Source organism: Episyrphus balteatus, chromosome 3 (genome assembly GCF_945859705.1).
Source record: "Episyrphus balteatus chromosome 3, idEpiBalt1.1, whole genome shotgun sequence".
In the NCBI taxonomy this organism is placed as follows: Eukaryota; Metazoa; Arthropoda; class Insecta; order Diptera; family Syrphidae; genus Episyrphus; species Episyrphus balteatus.
In genome coordinates this window covers 32598291-32615499 of record NC_079136.1, presented here as the reverse complement: position 1 = coordinate 32615499, position 17209 = coordinate 32598291, and the positions used below count along the sequence as shown (strand labels likewise).

The 17209-nt window shown below is 28.9% G+C and overlaps 1 protein-coding gene across 1 annotated transcript; it reads left to right on the top strand.

Moving 5' to 3' along the window:
- Nucleotides 1-5193: 5193 nt before the first annotated feature.
- On the top strand, nt 5194-16959 carry LOC129915956 (lysosomal acid glucosylceramidase). Its single transcript, XM_055995683.1, has 11 exons — nt 5194-5365; nt 7618-7754; nt 7918-8065; nt 8132-8270; nt 8333-8489; nt 8550-8713; nt 10417-10546; nt 10637-10750; nt 10816-11158; nt 15932-16097; nt 16535-16959. Exons 1-11 carry the CDS (start codon nt 5296-5298, stop codon nt 16632-16634), a joined length of 1668 nt encoding a protein of 555 aa, XP_055851658.1. The 5' UTR covers nt 5194-5295; the 3' UTR covers nt 16635-16959.
- The last annotated feature ends 250 nt before the right edge of the window (nt 16960-17209 follow it).

The following is a 17209-nucleotide window of genomic DNA, read 5'->3' as shown; positions in this document are numbered from 1 at the left end:
GTATTTCAAAATTCTGTATGATCAAAATTCTGTATAATACTGTATGATCATAATACTGTATGGTTAAAATTCTGTATTTCAAAATACTGTAAATTTAGAAATTACAAAGAGAAAGAGATGAAAAAAATATACATTTAAAACAGATATTTGCAACTGCAATTGCTTAAGTGAAGTTTATAAGAACGATTCATTAAGTTGGAGTAAAATTGATATAGTTCTTGAAAAAAAATTTCTTTTTAATCTTCGGTATTTTGAAAGGCTGTAAAAATGCTGAATTTTTTTTTTTTTTTGAAAGTGCGCACTTTTTTACATTATCAAAACGATTTTTCAGACCTTTTACAGCATTTCAAAATACAGAATTTTGACCAACCAGAATTTTGCATTACCGTATTTTGGTCATACAGTTGACTAAATATGTGGTCCCTAACGTTTCTGAACCTGCCCAATTTCTGTTCATAAGAGAACGAAGGTGTCTAGACAAAAAATATTAAACTTTAAATTATAAAAATAATCAAATTTGAAGCTTAGGTACTTAAATATTAAACTGAATTCTACATATTTTACCATACTAATAACCAATTTAATAGCTCGTTTAAGGCTAAAGCTATGTTAAATTTTGTGGTTGAGTTTCCCAACGGAGAACTTCTGAATTCGTTTGGGAAGCTGTTATTGCAACAATGGATTGGCCAGCGACTAGCACAAATTTAAACCCTCTGGTACATTTTTTATCAACCGGGCTTAAGGGAAGGATTAGATCCAAAAATAGTTCTGCATAGCCGGTAAATGAACTTAAAATTGGAGTGCCTAAGAGCTTCATTGTGTAAAAACATTCATAATTTTTACCACCAACCACAAACCTATGTTAGCTGACCTGAACAAGACACGTGGATCCTGATATTGGGAAATATAGGGGAAGTGTGGGCAAGACCGCCTATGGGGAAAAAGTAAAATTGGCAACACTTGCAATATTTGTATATTGTATTGTATTTGTAATATTTGATTTTTCATCATTTTGTTATTGTTCATGTGAAAAATCACTTGTATTTTTAACACTAAACAAATTAAAATTTTAACTTTTTCTGTTTTTATAATAGAAAGTGATTATTCAAAAGTATTTTTCTGCGAAAGAAAGAGTCATAAATATAAATAAAAAAAAAATATATTCCAGAACATCAGATATGATATGACTGGGGCAAGACCGCCCATGGGCAAAATTGGGAGCTGTGGTAGCTTAAAAAAGTGAAAAAATAAGTTCACCGTTAAAACTTCCAAAAAGCTACGTGACAGGCGCCAAATAATACTGTAAGTGATGATTCTGCGGAAAAGGACTTTGTACCTTCTACCTTCAAATGGTACCTACCACAAAGTTTTTACTTGACTGAGAACTAATGAAAATATAGCATTAGTGTGTTATTATTGCAAATAAACTGCATTTAAAAGAAAAGAAACGCTCTTTCTACCAACAAAATTTGATAGGGCGGTCTTACCCCCATGTGGGTAGTAAAAATAAAAATTGTTCAATATTTTTTATTTTTTTTTAATAATGAGAGTTCCAACAAAACACAATTAACTTAGGCCCATTTGCTGAAACGAGTCTTAAATATTTATGTGAAACATAAACCCTTAAGTTCTACATTACGGTTTGCACGAACTTCAAACTGTGTCATAAATTCCTCTAAGTTTAACATAACTTAGGGGGAAGAAATAGTAGAACTTAAGCTGTTATGTTCTACCTAGGCACTTTTATTTTATGAAAAAAGCAAGAATGTCGCTCAAAAATTGATGTCGGTAGTACAAAGGACATGAATTATTATCAATTTAATAAAAATAAACTTACATTCATTAACTTAAACCATCCACAGATGGTACAATTTACACCACAGTTTTTTGTATGAGGCACTATTTTGCTGTCATATTTCATTGACTAATTTTGACACACCAGCACATTTACACACACACACGAATAATTTTTGTTTAACCAATTAACACTTATTTTTGGCTCAAATATACTTTTTTACACTTTTATTCCGCAAGATAAAGACACAAACTTGAAAATTTAACGATATTGTTGTATATTAATTGCTAAATTGCTCAAAATCTATTTAAATTATTTGACGTTTCTATTGATTTGACTTTTGAATTTGAAGTTCTCAGCGATTTATATCATGAAAGTAAATCATTGCTAGGTTAAACATAAATATTTTTTAGCAACTTAGAATAAACTAAGTTAAACACAAGAGTTATGTTCGACCTAGCTAAGATGAGAATTTATGACTAGTATGAGCAAATGGGCCTTAATGAATAAAGACCTTATTTTAATTAAAAGTTGTTTTTTATTGGTTTTTAAGACAATCAAACACTAAAGGGGCGGTCTTGCCCCCACTTCCCCTACCATTGTTTAACGGATTTGGGACCGTTTTAGCAACAAACCGCTTTCGAAATCAATTGTTTTCGAAACAAACCGCTTTCATTGAAATGTGCTCCCCTAAATCCGTTCTTTAAATAATCAAAATATTCGTATATAATATCAAAATAACTCCATCGACGACACGGGCGGCGGGATGCCATGTTTTGAGTTGGCTGCTCAACTGGTGTGCAACGATATGGAGGCCATATATGAACTAACAGGTCACGTTGTTCATGATATCTCGCTCTCTCATAATATTGTGAAGAAACAAGAAGGAAAATATTTATAAAAAAAAAATCGGATCATAGCGAAATTTTAAACTACGAATATCCATTACCCCAGTGTGTAATTGTTTTATTCCAGTCGATGGGTTCCAATGGAAATCAATCAAACGGTGTTGCTGTGTTGTTCACTGCTAGTAGGTATGTAGTAAAGTTTCTAGTTGATGGAGTGTGAGAGTGGGTTTCCTCTGATTCCTTAAAAAAAAATATACACAGACACACACTGTTTATTGAACAACATACCTACTTTTTTATTTGGTATGGTAGAAAAGGATATCTTTTTAGGATGTAAAGGGATTTTATGGTGTGGTGTTGTTTTCGAATATTTTATTTCAATTTTATAAATATTTGTGTGTAGGAGTAGAATTTTTTGCTAGTTGACATTTTTTTTTTTTTATTACAGAAACTTTGTTGAAATAAATTTTAAACACGTATGTATTTGATTTTGAAACAAAAAGAAATCTGAAAAAAATTCAAAATGAAAATACTTCTGAAACGCGTCTTTTTAGATAAAACACAAGTTGAGCTTAGGAAGGTTAGAGAAGTATACCTACCTAAAAGTTTGTCGTTGGTACTCGTTATGAGTACAATAAATAGATCTAGAGAATTTGTATATTTTTATCAGTACTTTCCAGCTCTAAAAGAAATTTTATTGTTTGGGGTAGTGTAGTTTTATGTAAAACCTCAATAAAGCGGTGATCACTGTGGCGTATGAGTAATATTTTGCTATCGTATATTTTTGTTATCAAATTATTTATTTGGAGTGTTAGTGTATAGTGCTTTTAAAAATGTTTAAGACTTAGTGACAGAAAAATCTTTATTATGTTATGCACGAATATAGCGAATTCCTTCAAATGTTAAAAACAAAAACTCTACACGAATAAAGCATTTTTCTGTAATTGACACAGGAACTTTAAGTAACTATTTGTTGGTATAATCACTTTTTGCTCTTGGGACTAGCTCTTATGGTAAAAGTAGCTGTTTTTTTTTCAAAGATTTTTATGAAAAATAGTTAGGGAAAATTATAATTTGATTTTATTAAAGCATTTCAGATAGTGTTAAAAAACAGATAAAATATGTTTTTAATTAATGAAAAACCATTTTTTAATGATTATATCACAAAACTAAGTCATCTGATTTATTGTATGAAAAGGAATTTTTACAAACAAAATTGAAAATCCTTAGAGCTGTTTTTTTTAAATATTTTTTAACATTTTTCAAAAAAAAAATTGTTATGCCATTTTGAAGAAATAATTAACTAACACTTCAAAACGAAATTTCACTAAACCGTTTTTAAAAAATTGGTTTTTCAAAAAAAAAAAAAAAAACAAAGTTTTGAAATATAAATCAAACTGCATTTAAATAAATTCATAAGAAATTTAAAAAAATAAAGTACAACTGGTTATAAAGTCGGTTTTTGGGAGAAAACGAAAAACAAATCAATTTGATGATTGTCGAATTCTCAAAAAAGTTAAGAAAAATCCGATGATTAGTAGTCTCAAAGTCGTAGAGAATACAAGACTAAACATTTCTAATAAAAATAGCTGTACAAGACTTAAATAAGTACTTAATTTTTTAAACTTCTTATGAATTTATGTATTTTAATGCAGGTTTGATTTATTTAATGCTCTTTAATGATTTTTCATTTCGATAAAGAAAAATTTTTATTTTAAAGCTCGAGTTTTTTCACTTAAAATTAAATTTTTGTCACTGTGTGCTTTTTTGGACTATGGTCTTTTAGTAAAATAATAATAATTGAAAAAAACCCATGTGAGACATTAACTAAGGTAATGGCTAACTTCTCAGCTCCAAAGAATGAGAAGCTTTGAGATTCAAATACCTACAATTGTAATTATTGCATTGCGAACTCTTTTTTGTCCAGCCTAAAATGGACCCTTTTAAGAACTTAAATTATTTTATTTTTCGTTTCAAGCATATTTGTCATTATTTCGACAGGAGTGTATAAGTATAGTAATAGACTTTCTTAGTCACTACTTAGGGATAGTTTATTGATGACTCGGGGAGCGAGAACAGCATAAATGTGAAAGTTCGGATAGGGCGTACTTTATTTTGTCCAGTACTGTATAACATTCATTTAAGGCTCAATTTCTCCAATGCGCTCATGATTATTCCGTAAACTTATTAAATTCTTATTATAAATCATAAACATTCAATAAAATATTTTTATCAATAAAAAAACCGAAAATAAAAACTAAACAACTTCTATCCCTTATCAGTTATACAGAAGCAAAATAGGCTTAACAATTTACCAGCTGCTCGTTATCATTTCATCTTTCAATACATACATAATTCCAAGACTTTTATTAAAAAATAAAAAAAAAAAAACTCTAGCTGAGCGAAATATCCAATCGCTTCTGCGATATTGCAAATTTATCTTTGAAAACAGATCTCTACCGCGTACAGAAAAAAAAACCCAAAACTTAGATACTACCCCATAAGATAATGCCACTCGGTCAAATTTCCAGTAGTAACTGGCAAATGAGATTAAATTGAAATCAGTCAGCAATTTGCTCCGATTCGGGGTAGTGTATTTTATTGTGTTTAATTTCTTTTACTTTTGCTGACCGGTTGGTGTTTTTTCTGAAAATGAAAGTCGTCGGCTTCATCGAGACGTTCGTCTTTCTTTTGAGCTTAAGCGCATGTCTCAAATTGAGTTGTAAGTTGAATGTTTTTGTTTTCAAAATTATAAAAATATAAAGCATCCGGCAGATAGTGATAATGATACCTGATAAAATGATAATACTCTCGCATAATATTACCAAATGAATAACGTGTGAAAATCAATTACACACACATGTTCGTTTTAATAAAATTAAACAAAAAATGAGCTCAAATGTTTACATTCTATAGTTTTTCTTGCTACTAGCGCATTAGATTTGTTTTAAACTATTATGTATTTTTAAATGTGAACTTAGCGAGCACTTTTCGCAAATCGAATTTAGTAGAGTAACTAAAGCAAATTATTAGGGAACCCGGCCGAACAGCTCTGATTTTGACGATTTTTTTTTTTCTAACGTAGGTAATTAAAAATACTTTAAAGTCTATAGATTAAAAATTGCCGGTGTTGCCGTATTGTTTTTTAAAATTAAAATTAAATTTTTTTTAACAAAACCATTTTTTTTGCTTAAATTTCATAAAACAAACTATAGCAAAAGATTCTCTAGGTAATTTAAGGTAGATAAATAAAAGGCTGTAAGGGACAATCTTCCATCGTTTAAGCGATAAATGCAATTTTCTAACATTCTGACCTTAAACACAAAAAAAAAATATTTTGAAAACAACGGCAACACCTACAATATTTTAAAATACATTTTTAAAAAGCCAGAAGCTCATTCTTATCTCTTAAATTTAAATCCACTAAATTTAATCAAGACTTTTTGAAAAAATGGTCCTCAAACTCAGAATTAAAAAAAAAATGTTATTAGAAAAATTTAAAATGACTTTTTTCCAAACTTTTTCTAATAAAATATGAATTTATTTAAAAAAAATTTTTGGCCATAAATATTATTAGTTGAATTTCGAAGCAAAAAAAAGGTAAAATATATCACAGTTTTGAAAAAAAAAATGAAAAATTACTTCAATTTCAATGGTTTTTTTTTTTTATTAAAACTGAATTTTTGCATTGAAATAATTAATTTTCTCAAAGACTGTGGTAAATAGGAATTTTAAATTTTCGCTATTTAACTTTCAACAGTAAGGGTTATTAAATGAATAAAAAATAATTTTATGTTTAGATGTTGAACTTTAAAAAAAAAATAAGTTACATTTTTTTCAAAACTTTTACTAAAAAAAGTTCTTCGAAAATGAAATACTTTTTAATTTTTTTCATAAACCGTAATACATATTGACATTTCCTTTTATAATTTGAAATCGTAATAAATGCGGCCAAAAAAATTTGAAAATAAATGCATTTATATTACGACCAAGTTTAGAAAACGACATGTTAAAATTTTTTCAATCATTTTTTTTTTTTCAAAAATCTGAGTTCAATTGCCATTCTTTCAAAAGCCGTTCATTCAATTATCTTAATTTTAATATTTTACATATATGACTAAGCTTCTAGCTTTTAAAAAATGTAAATTTGAATATTGTAGGTGTTGCCGTTGTGTTCAAATATTTTTTTTTGTGTTTGAAGTCAATTAATAAGAAAATTGCATCTATCGCTTGAACTATGGAAAATTGTCCCTCACTCCCATATATTTTTTTTCCTTGAATTTCCTAGACAATCTTTTGGCATCAATTAATTCATGAAATTTAAGAAAATTTTTTGAAAAAAATTTGTTTTTGTTCATAAAAATCTTCAATTAAATTTAAAAAATCAAAACGGCAACACCGGCAAGTTTTAATCTATAGACTTTAAAGTATTTTTAATTACCGACGTTTGAAAAAAAAAGATTATCAAAATCTAAGCTGTTCGGCCGGGTTCCCTAATATTGACAATTTTTTAGCTTTAGTTACTCTACTAATTGTTGCTTATTAGTTAAGGAAATTTTAATTTTTTTGCTTTGTTAGTTTTGGAGTTATTGAATTTTTCGCTCAGTTCTTTTGAACTTAGCGAAACACCCCAACCCCAACAAAATATGGATCTAGTTTGGATTCGATCCAGGGCCCCCTCCCCCTGGATCAAATCCAAACTAGGTCCATATTTTGTTGGGGTTGGGTTGTTACGGCAATTTTAATTTTTTGCTCCAGTAGATTTTGTGTTTTGGTTATTTCGCTCAGTTTATATGAACTTAGCGAAAAATTTCTATAACTCCAAACTAAATAGCAACAAAATAATAAACTACTCCCAACTCATAATTATATTTTTTATGAACGGGCAATAGTCCAGTGGGAAAATGGGCATTAGGTGTAAAAACACTTTACAATTTTGCTATAATATATAATAAAGTTAACATTTAATTTCAGTCGCTGTAAGTACACCATGTGCACTTCGTCCTTCCCCATATGGATCGGTATGTGTTTGCAATGTCACCTACTGCGATTATCTGGATCCAATGAGTCCTGTAGGTGTTGATGGTTTCGTTCTAACCTCGTCAAGCAAAGTAAGTTTATTATTGTTTCGATTTTAAATTGCCAACCCAAACCACGGAAAACGTAGGACAATGAGGAATAATTAGCCTTTTTGTGCGTAGTCGGTCGTATATAAATTTTATATGGAGTTAATGAAAAGCTGCGAATTTAAATTTTGGATGATTTAATTTTCAGATGGGTTTACGGTTTTCATCAAAATTGGGTCAGTATTCTGACAAAACGGTAGTGGTAAAAGACTATGCAGAGCAGAATGAGATTATACAAGAACCCATGGTAGTATTGCTCAACAGAGGAAATAGAATAGAAAAATTGGAATCGAGAGGTTTGAAATTGAATTTAAATCCTTAAACTAATATAAGTTCTTTTTTTTTTGTTAAACATTATTTAGCTTCAAAGCGAAAGGTGACAATTAAAGTTGAGCGAAAGACGAAATACCAGAAAATAGTTGGTTTTGGTGGTGCATTCACCGGTGCAGTATCCCATATTTTGGAAGGTTTACCTCATGAATTACAGGATGCTGTATATCAGTGAGGAAACATTTATGATTTTTTAAAAATAATTTTTACTATTTATTATTTTCACTTTTCAGATCATTATATTCAAAGAAAGGAATTGGTTTTACTATGATGCGTATGCCAATTGGAGGGTGTGATTTTGATTTGGAACCTTGGGCATATAACGAATTACCAGAAGATGATACGAATTTGTCAAATTTTACACAATTACATTATCTAGATGAAAAGAAGGTATTTTTTTTTAATACTAACGTACAAAATAGTAAAAAATAATTGTTGGATATTTGCCAGATTAAACAAATTGAACGATTAAAATCCGTTGCAAATATTCAAAATATAAAAATTTTGGCAGCTGCCTGGAGTCCACCAAAATGGATGAAAACTAGAAAGTCATGGAATGGACTTAGTTTTCTTAAGAAGAATTATTATCAAACGTGGGCTGATTATCATCTCAAGTGAGTACTATACTTATTAATTTGAATTAAACATTATTAGTAAAAGACTATTATCTCTTTTTTTTTATTGGAAAACATAATTCAAAAACGAATTCTTCGATTTACTGTGAAGCAACCTTTAACATAAGACCGTATATAAAATCCGGTTGCTTATAAAAAAATCATAAAGTTTCGGAAAATTTCAAAAACTACCCGAATTTTTTAGACTGTCTTGGTTTTAGGTTAAAGAATAATTTTTCAAAATCAACCAATACAACAAAATTCAAATTCTCCATTAAATTTTGAAGTTTGTCAGAGTCAACGAAAATGGCAGAGAATCATAGTTTTCACTTAAAATAAGTGTACAGGGTTTTAAAAATATTAATTTAAAAAAAAATGCATTTAAAATAAAAACAAAACAAATACATATTAATAAAAAAATTTGCATTACAAAAAAAATATTTTTTGCAAGTGAATAAATTTGCATTGAAAAAAAAAAATTTTAATGCAACTGACAAATATTTCCATTGAAAACCAAATTTGTATTCCAGTTAAAAATATTTTTCATTAAAAAAATATTTTTATTGAAAATAAAAATTTCCTGCATTGAAAAAAAAAATAAGTATAATGCAAAATGGTTGCACTAATTTTTTTTTAATGTTCTTCGAATTTCTAACAATTTTAAGTATTCGGGTTCAATATTGTAGTTGAAAAGCTAATGTATAGTCAAATAGCCAAAGTTTTAAGAAATTCGGCGAATATTACAAAAAAAATTCTTAATACACAAATTTTGTATTAAAAATTTTTTGTTTGCAATAAATATTTTGTTTTCAATGCAAAAATTTTTCAGTTGCAATAAAATTTATTTATCAATGCAAAATATTTTTAGTTGCAATAAATAATTTTGTATGCGAATATTTTTCAGTTTCAAGTTGCCATAAATATTTTTATTTAATGCAAATTTTTTTTCAGTTCCAATGAATATTTTTTTTTACGCAAATTTTTTCATTTGCAATAAATATTTTTTTTTTTAATTTGTAATGAAAACAAATGCATTAAAGAAAATGATTTTTTACATTCCTGCTTTAAAGTAATAATATCTACAAAATCTAAAAAAAGTTTTCAATGAAAAAATGCATTTTAAAAGATTTTGAAGTAGATACTTCACTAGGATAAAACTTCTGAACAGTAAGACTTTATAAGGTTGTTCATGTCCATTTTTCCTTCATCAAACAAAATGAAGGGAAAAATGACCTCACTTTGTTGGAATCGTTTCCGGTATGCTATCTTGTGATGCATTATTCCGACCATAACAAATGAAATAAATCAAAACCTATCAACCCTAAATTCCATTTTTCTCTTTTGTCTTAAAAATATTTAATTTTTAAACTTATAAAATAGACTTGGACAAACTAGCATCTTTTTTCCAGAAAATCTTGATAAAATAAAAATAAATCATTACAAAAAAAGCAAGTTTTTTTTCAAAATCTCTCCTAATTGAATCGGAAGGATTGTAATTTGATACGCCTAATAAATTTTATCGATGGGGTGGAACCAGAGAGTGTATTAGGTTCTTTTCTCATTATTGTCACAATTATTTTTTTGTTTATTTTCTTTCTTTTTTTTCTAATTGAATTTGTCTATGTTTTCATTTATTTTTGGATAAATACATTATTTGCTGCATATTGCATTGATGGGTGGGCTGCTGCTTATGCTTCATAAAGATTTCTCGAACTAATGGAAGCTAAAAATATGCCGATTTGGGCCATCACAACCGGCAACGAGCCATTGAATGGCGTTTTCGGTTGGGTTTTTGTACATTTCATGAGTCTTGGTTGGACACCAAGCAGTCAAGTAAGTTTATATATTAATTTAAAAACAAAATAAATTGTAAGATATTTTAATAAATAAATTTTTGTTCTTTTATTTTCAATAAATTTAAAGGCTAAGTGGTTGGCAGATAATTTAGGACCAACTATACGTAATTCAAAATTCAAAGATGTCAAAATATTCAGCAATGATGATCAAAGGTATACGTTTCCGTTTTGGTTCAAGGCGGTAAGTCATTTAATTTAGTTTGACATTAATTTGACAAAAGTATTTAAAAACATGAATAATTTAAGATGAATGAATCGAGAAAAGAATCTATAAACTATTTGGATGGATTGGCTATGCATTGGTATTGGGATGAATATTTTGGGCCAAGTTTGATTGATGAAGCCCATGAACTTATGCCTGACAAACTGATTTTTAATACAGAATCTTGTATTGGTGACAAACCTCTGCAGACACATGGACCTGAATTGGGATCTTGGGAGCGGGCCGAGAAGTATGCACATTCTTATTTGGAAGATTTGCAGCATTCTTTTAATGGATACATTGATTGGAATTTGATTTTGAATGAACAAGGTGGACCGAGTTATGTTGATAATTTTGTGGATTCACCTGTTATTGTCAATGTTACAAGTAAGTGGGAAAATAATAAATTTTTGATTTTTGAAAATGCTTCTGTGAATTTGATATTAATTCAAATAAGTTGAGAACCTAATTATTCAAGGAAAAATATGTGTCTTTGAGAGCACTTTTAAAAACATTGGTTTGGTTATTTAGCACTTAATTAGCATTTTATTATTTTTATAAGCCCGATTTTGTTGTAGGTATACTTGCTGTGATAGAATCTCTTTGAATAAAGTTGGCAAAACAAATTCATTTTTACCAAAAGTTGTTTTTCTTGCCAATATGTTAAGTTTTTTGACAAATGAATAAGCATGAATAAGCGCATGTGGAAACTTTTAGCATAGGTTTAAAAAATCTGCAGCTGATGTTATGATTTAACAAAAGTCATAGGTTAGGTGGTTTAAAAAGTTAAAAAATATAAAAACTTGCTAAGTTTTTGAGACCTACATAATGCATTACCACTGCCAGGCCCGGCAGATAATATGAAACAGTTTGGGCAGAAAAAACTCACTCGAAATTAGGAAATAGGTATATGTTTTGAAACTATGATTATAATTATAATAATTATTAATGAAAAATTAATACTAAAAAAGTAGTCCAGTCTTACATTGTAAAGATGAGGACCTTGAGCAGATTTTAACAATGTAGGCATTTTACAAACTTTTTTTTACAAAAAAGTATTAAAACAGGAATATAAATTCACATCGTGAACGGCTCTGCAGTACTAAGAGCAAGTTTGTTAAAAGAAATATTTTATGCTTAAATTACATCCAACTTTATTTTTAAGTTTAGATTTGTAAAATAATTAGACAAATTTTTATAATTATCAAATTTCAAAATTTTGAATTTGTCTTTATATATTAAAATATTAGATATTAAAAAAAAAATCATGTGTGCAATTCACACGTGGTTGAAGTGAAACCTTAAAAAATCATTTTTCTTACAAAAAAAAAATAAAATAGAAAAAATCTACCTATTTTTATTCTATCACCTATAAATCCATGTTTTTTATATGACAACCTATATACATTTTTGTTTGACAACCTATAAAAAACTTTATACCATGTGAAAGCTTATTGTTTAATGTTTAATGATGTATAAATCTTATTTCAAAGATGTCTACAAGAGAAGTTAGAATTTTTTAAAGTCAACCATGTCGAATTTCCAGACTGAGATTATGGTAATTCCTAAACTGGTAGCTGGTCATCGCCAACAGATCCCCACAGGTGTTTTGAGGTATTTTTAATTTTTTTCAATTTAAGATTGTGTTACTTATAGAGCACGTTATGTTATGTGTGATATATCAAATAAAAGGTTATGTTATCAGCATGCGTATTAAAGTTAAATCAAATTTGTATGTGCACTAGATCAAAAGATAAAACGTGTGTTGGAAAAGAACATCTTTTTACCGTTATCTCCGAATTTTGAATATGAAATTAATTAAAATTGTACAATTATAATTTATTTAATTACCTATCTACAGTACAAATTTCATTCATCTATCTATTAAAACAAAAAAGTTATAACAAGTTAAAGTCGTGTCGCGTTTTCGTTTCATCTTGTTTCAAATCACTACGATACTAAAGAAGTTTTCACTTCAAAAAAAACAATAAAACAAATTGATTGCTAATTTTAAGACAAAATACGTTTAGAGAATATTCTGTTAAAGAAACTTTACTTATTGCAGAATATCTTAATTTAATATCTTAATCTGTTGGTCGGACCGGATAGAAACATTTGGCTAAGTCAGCATCATTTAGCTAGTTTAACCTGATTCTGACAAACCTCAGAAATCTGAATCGTAGTTCCGTCCGGGTCGGCCTGTGCGTCCATCTGTATACATTTCAGAGGCTAAACGGATGACCAGATTTTCCTTAACCCTCTACCGCATACCAACCCATATATGGTTTATCGATTTCATATCGATTTATTTCCGTTATATTGCACCAAATGTCAAAAAGAAAAAAAACTATAATAAAGCTACGTCTATTTTTTTTTATAATAAATCGGTTTTTATTATCAGTAAGAGAGTCGTGATTCTGAAATAAACTCATTGTTTCAAGAGCATGTGTAAAGTGCAAATCAGTAAATAAAAGTGTGTATTTTTCCGATGTTTTTTTTATAATAAACAAGTAAGTTGCATCCAATTAAAAATAAGTTTCGTATGTATTTATTATACTTTTATATGTTTACGAAGTTTGTTTTTTGTTTTTATAATTTTTTTTGTCTTTTTTATGGTATTATTTCCAAAACACCATATATGGGTTATCATGCGTTGGCGACATACATTACTGATTTTTGTGGGATTTTAATTTTTTTTTTTTGTAAAATGAATTCGAAGACTTTCTAGAGAAAAAATAAGTGTGTAAATGTAAATGCTATAACTCGTGATGGCTTTCGAAGAGATGATGATTTAGCTTCAGATTCTGGCTCTTTTTAACATCAAACAAGCCATCTCCGAGCACTTATATGCAAATCTTTAAAACCTACAATGTCACGAAAAAGAGGACGACCTTCAACATTGGCAGGTGATCAAAGCAGAGATGGGACAAAACAAAGGGGAGGGGGTTATACAAGTCAGGAAAGTGCATCCCCATCTTATCCCGAAACTTCAATTCACTCACAACAACCAAGGGCAAAAGTAGTTGAGTTCAGTGCCAACTGGAAACATCGACCAAATCCCTGAATGGCAAAAAAAAACCGCCAATATGTCAAATTTGAGGACTGAAGACGTGCACAATGTGTAGAAAATGGAATGTGTTCTTCTGCTACAATGATAAAAGAACGAGTTTGAATAAATTCCATGAATAAGAAAAGTCCATTGTAATAAAAACATACTTTACAAAACATACCTTGAATGCATACTAAACCATATATGGGTTATTAATTTTTTGCTGGAAATCACCTTGCTGCATACTAACCCATATATGGGTTAGTATGCCAAAAATTTATATATATGTAAAAAAATAAAAATTTGTATGTAATACCTTTTTTCAACCCCTAATCAAGCTTAAAAATTGTAAAAAAAATTTTTATATCACTTCGATCATAATTCATGCAGTAGAGCGGGTTAAATATGGTACAGATGATTTTTTTGTATATCTCGCTTACCTCCGGTACAAAATTTTAAAATTGTTGAAAATTTCACGAAAACGGCTTTAAGGATTTTGATTAAACTTTGCACACGTAATATTCAAATCAATTAAAATATAACTGCATTTTTTTGTTGTTCGCAAAAATGTCAAAGAACAATAAAAATTAATTCAAAATTCGTCCTCCATTTCGGCTCTTCCCGTATATCAATCAAATTTCTTTTAAATTTATATAGAGACAGTTTTTTTTATAATCCACAAGCTAACTAATATAAAAATGCTTAAAAATGCAAGACCGAGTACCTACGTGCGATCCAGTCGTGCATTTTATTCACTTTGACAAAAAAATGAGTTATTGAGTAGCATTTCTCCTTTTCTGATAAATAATAAAATATCAATTTTTTGTGTTTAAATTTCTTTACTTTTTTAACCAAATAGGAATATTTCATTTAAAAAACACAAACAATTAAGTATAACTCGAAAAAAAGGAAAAATTTTGAAAAAAGAAAAAAAATTATATACGAGTTATGCTTCGAGTTAGCTGTTATTTAGGGTTAAAAAATATTTGTTTATTAGATCTTAGAAAATATACAAAAGCAGACGTTGTCCATAGGTATGAGTTATAAGACTTTTCAATTTTTATGCATAAATACCAATTTTGCAAATTTGTCAAAAGTTTTAATGAAATCTTCATTTAAATCGAACGATTTATTAAATTTTGTATATACCAATAAAATGGGAAAGGGAAAAAACGGCGGCGCATGTTCACTTTTAGTCAAAAATAAACTAATGATGAGATCCTTCAGGTCCTCATTGAGCACTACCTGATGGCATCCTTATTTAAAAAAAAACATGCTTGCTATAGAAATAAATACATGCTTTTAGTACCTACTAAGTTGTATAGAGCAGAACATTTTAAAATGCGTTTTTATCAGTATGAGTTGGAATGGACTTATGCCGTTTTTCTCCTAAATCCTTCAACTATATTGAGCTTGAGCGTACGAGTTTTTATTTAAATGTAATTTCTTAAAATAAAAAAAAAAAAATACACGACGCACGTGGCCACTTGTTGTACGTTGTTATGCTCCTGATGAAGTTCATTCTTATTATTTCTTTTGATTATTTCACTTCATTTCATTTACATAGTAGGACACCAAAGTCTACATCCAAAAGCAGTAATGATTCTACATTTCAGCTGTCCAGCTCCAAAAGAAGTTTTGTCTTTTAGTTTGGAGTGTTATTTAAGCTTTAGTCTTCTGTCTGTGTTGTAACCAGTCCATATTAAAACTTTTTAATAAGGACCCCTCAAAATTCCTTCAACCCATAGCATTGCCTTATTTAATCCTGGAATTCGTTAGGCTCTGCTCCGATCATTTCTAATCGGTTCAGAATAAGGGTTTTCTGGCGGTTAGTATCAGTAGTGATTTAGATAAGAAGTTCTTATTTCTTTTCAAACTCTCTACTCAATTCGTTTGGCCAATAGATGAATGCTTTAAGCTAGGCTCAACAAAAAAATTATATTTTAAAACAGCTATTAAAAATCTTCAATTTTTGAATTGTTCTTCATAATTTAAACATAAAATATTTTATAGTATTTAAATATTTCTTCTATTTTTAAGTCCATTTTATAATTTAAAACTTATCACAATACATAAAATAAACATGTATTTGTTCTTGTCAATATTCCCAGGTGGCCAGGAAATATACAAACAACCAATTCACTATGTGATCGGTCATTTTTCAAAATTCATTCCCGAAGGATCAATAAGGATAGAGGCTGAACGTTCGAATATAAATATTGTGACTGCTGCATTTGAACGTCCCGACGGAACCATTAGCTGTGTCTTCTTCAATAGGTAAGTCATAAATTATAATTTTTCGTTACAAAAACAAGCGCAAAGATACATTGTATTAGATATACCTACCATACACATAAAATGCCTACAACACATACGATGAAATTGTGCATAATTTACGAGCGCGTGACGTTGTTCTTAAAAGTATCTTTAAGTACCTCTCCTCAGGAGAAATTTATATCCGAACTTTCTGACTTAGTCGAATCCATAAAAATTGCATAAAATCGTTGTTGAAATAAATTAATTGCTTTATTAGCCCGCCACCGCAGAGTATGTGTTGTCGTTGTAGGTTGTGCGCCGCACAATTTTGGCCGATCGTGTTGCGATGTATCTTCATCTTGTTTTTAATTTCGATTGCAGAATACTTTGGCATAATTTTTGTAGATTTCTCATTGGTTTTTACTAAATTTTCTAAAAAAAAAAAACATTAATTTTAGTGCGCAAGTTGAAGTAGTGGTTACTCTGGCTGATAGTATCCGAGGCAACATTGAGATTACTATTCCACCAAAATCGTTACACACAATTGAGTATAATTAAAACTTGTGATGGAGGAGGAGTCTAGGTCTAAGAGTCTGTCGAAGGGACAGAGGATCAATGAGATTATGCTGTGCATTAAAATTGAATTTATTTTGAAGACTTGCAACAAAGTAACATTGATGGTATTTTATTTTAGACAAAATAATGTTAATGGTTGGCTTTTGCTTTTCGTATGTGAAAAGTGAACAAATTTTATGACCAGCTAAATTAAATTTAATTGGATTATTAAAATGCTTATATACACTGTGTGTAGTAAGTATTCAATTAAATTCAATTTGATTTGCTATCTTATTTGTTGTGTTTTAATAAATATTTGGAAATTTGATTGCTTTTTTTTTATTTGAAGTATTATACGAGCTACAAAGTTTCTAGGAACAGGGCATTGATAGTTTAAAAATGTAATTTAATCTTACATTATTAACATTTTTGTATTTTGCTTAAAGTAATTGTAGGGGAGATTGGGTACGAAAGTAACATGTGGCGATTATAACACTGGATTTTAACAAAAAACTATAACACGTTCATCGTTCATTTTTAAATGCAGAATTCTGCACAATTAAGTCCTGAATGCTCTC

Coding starts and splice junctions, on each gene's coding strand:
- LOC129915956 (XM_055995683.1), top strand. CDS start 5,296: ATGAAAGTCGTCGGCTTCATCGAGACGTTCGTCTTTCTTTTGAGCTTA. Junction 8,066..8,131: donor AGAAAAATTGGAATCGAGAG/GTTTGAAATTGA, acceptor AACATTATTTAG/CTTCAAAGCGAAAGGTGACA. Junction 10,751..10,815: donor TTCCGTTTTGGTTCAAGGCG/GTAAGTCATTTA, acceptor GAATAATTTAAG/ATGAATGAATCGAGAAAAGA.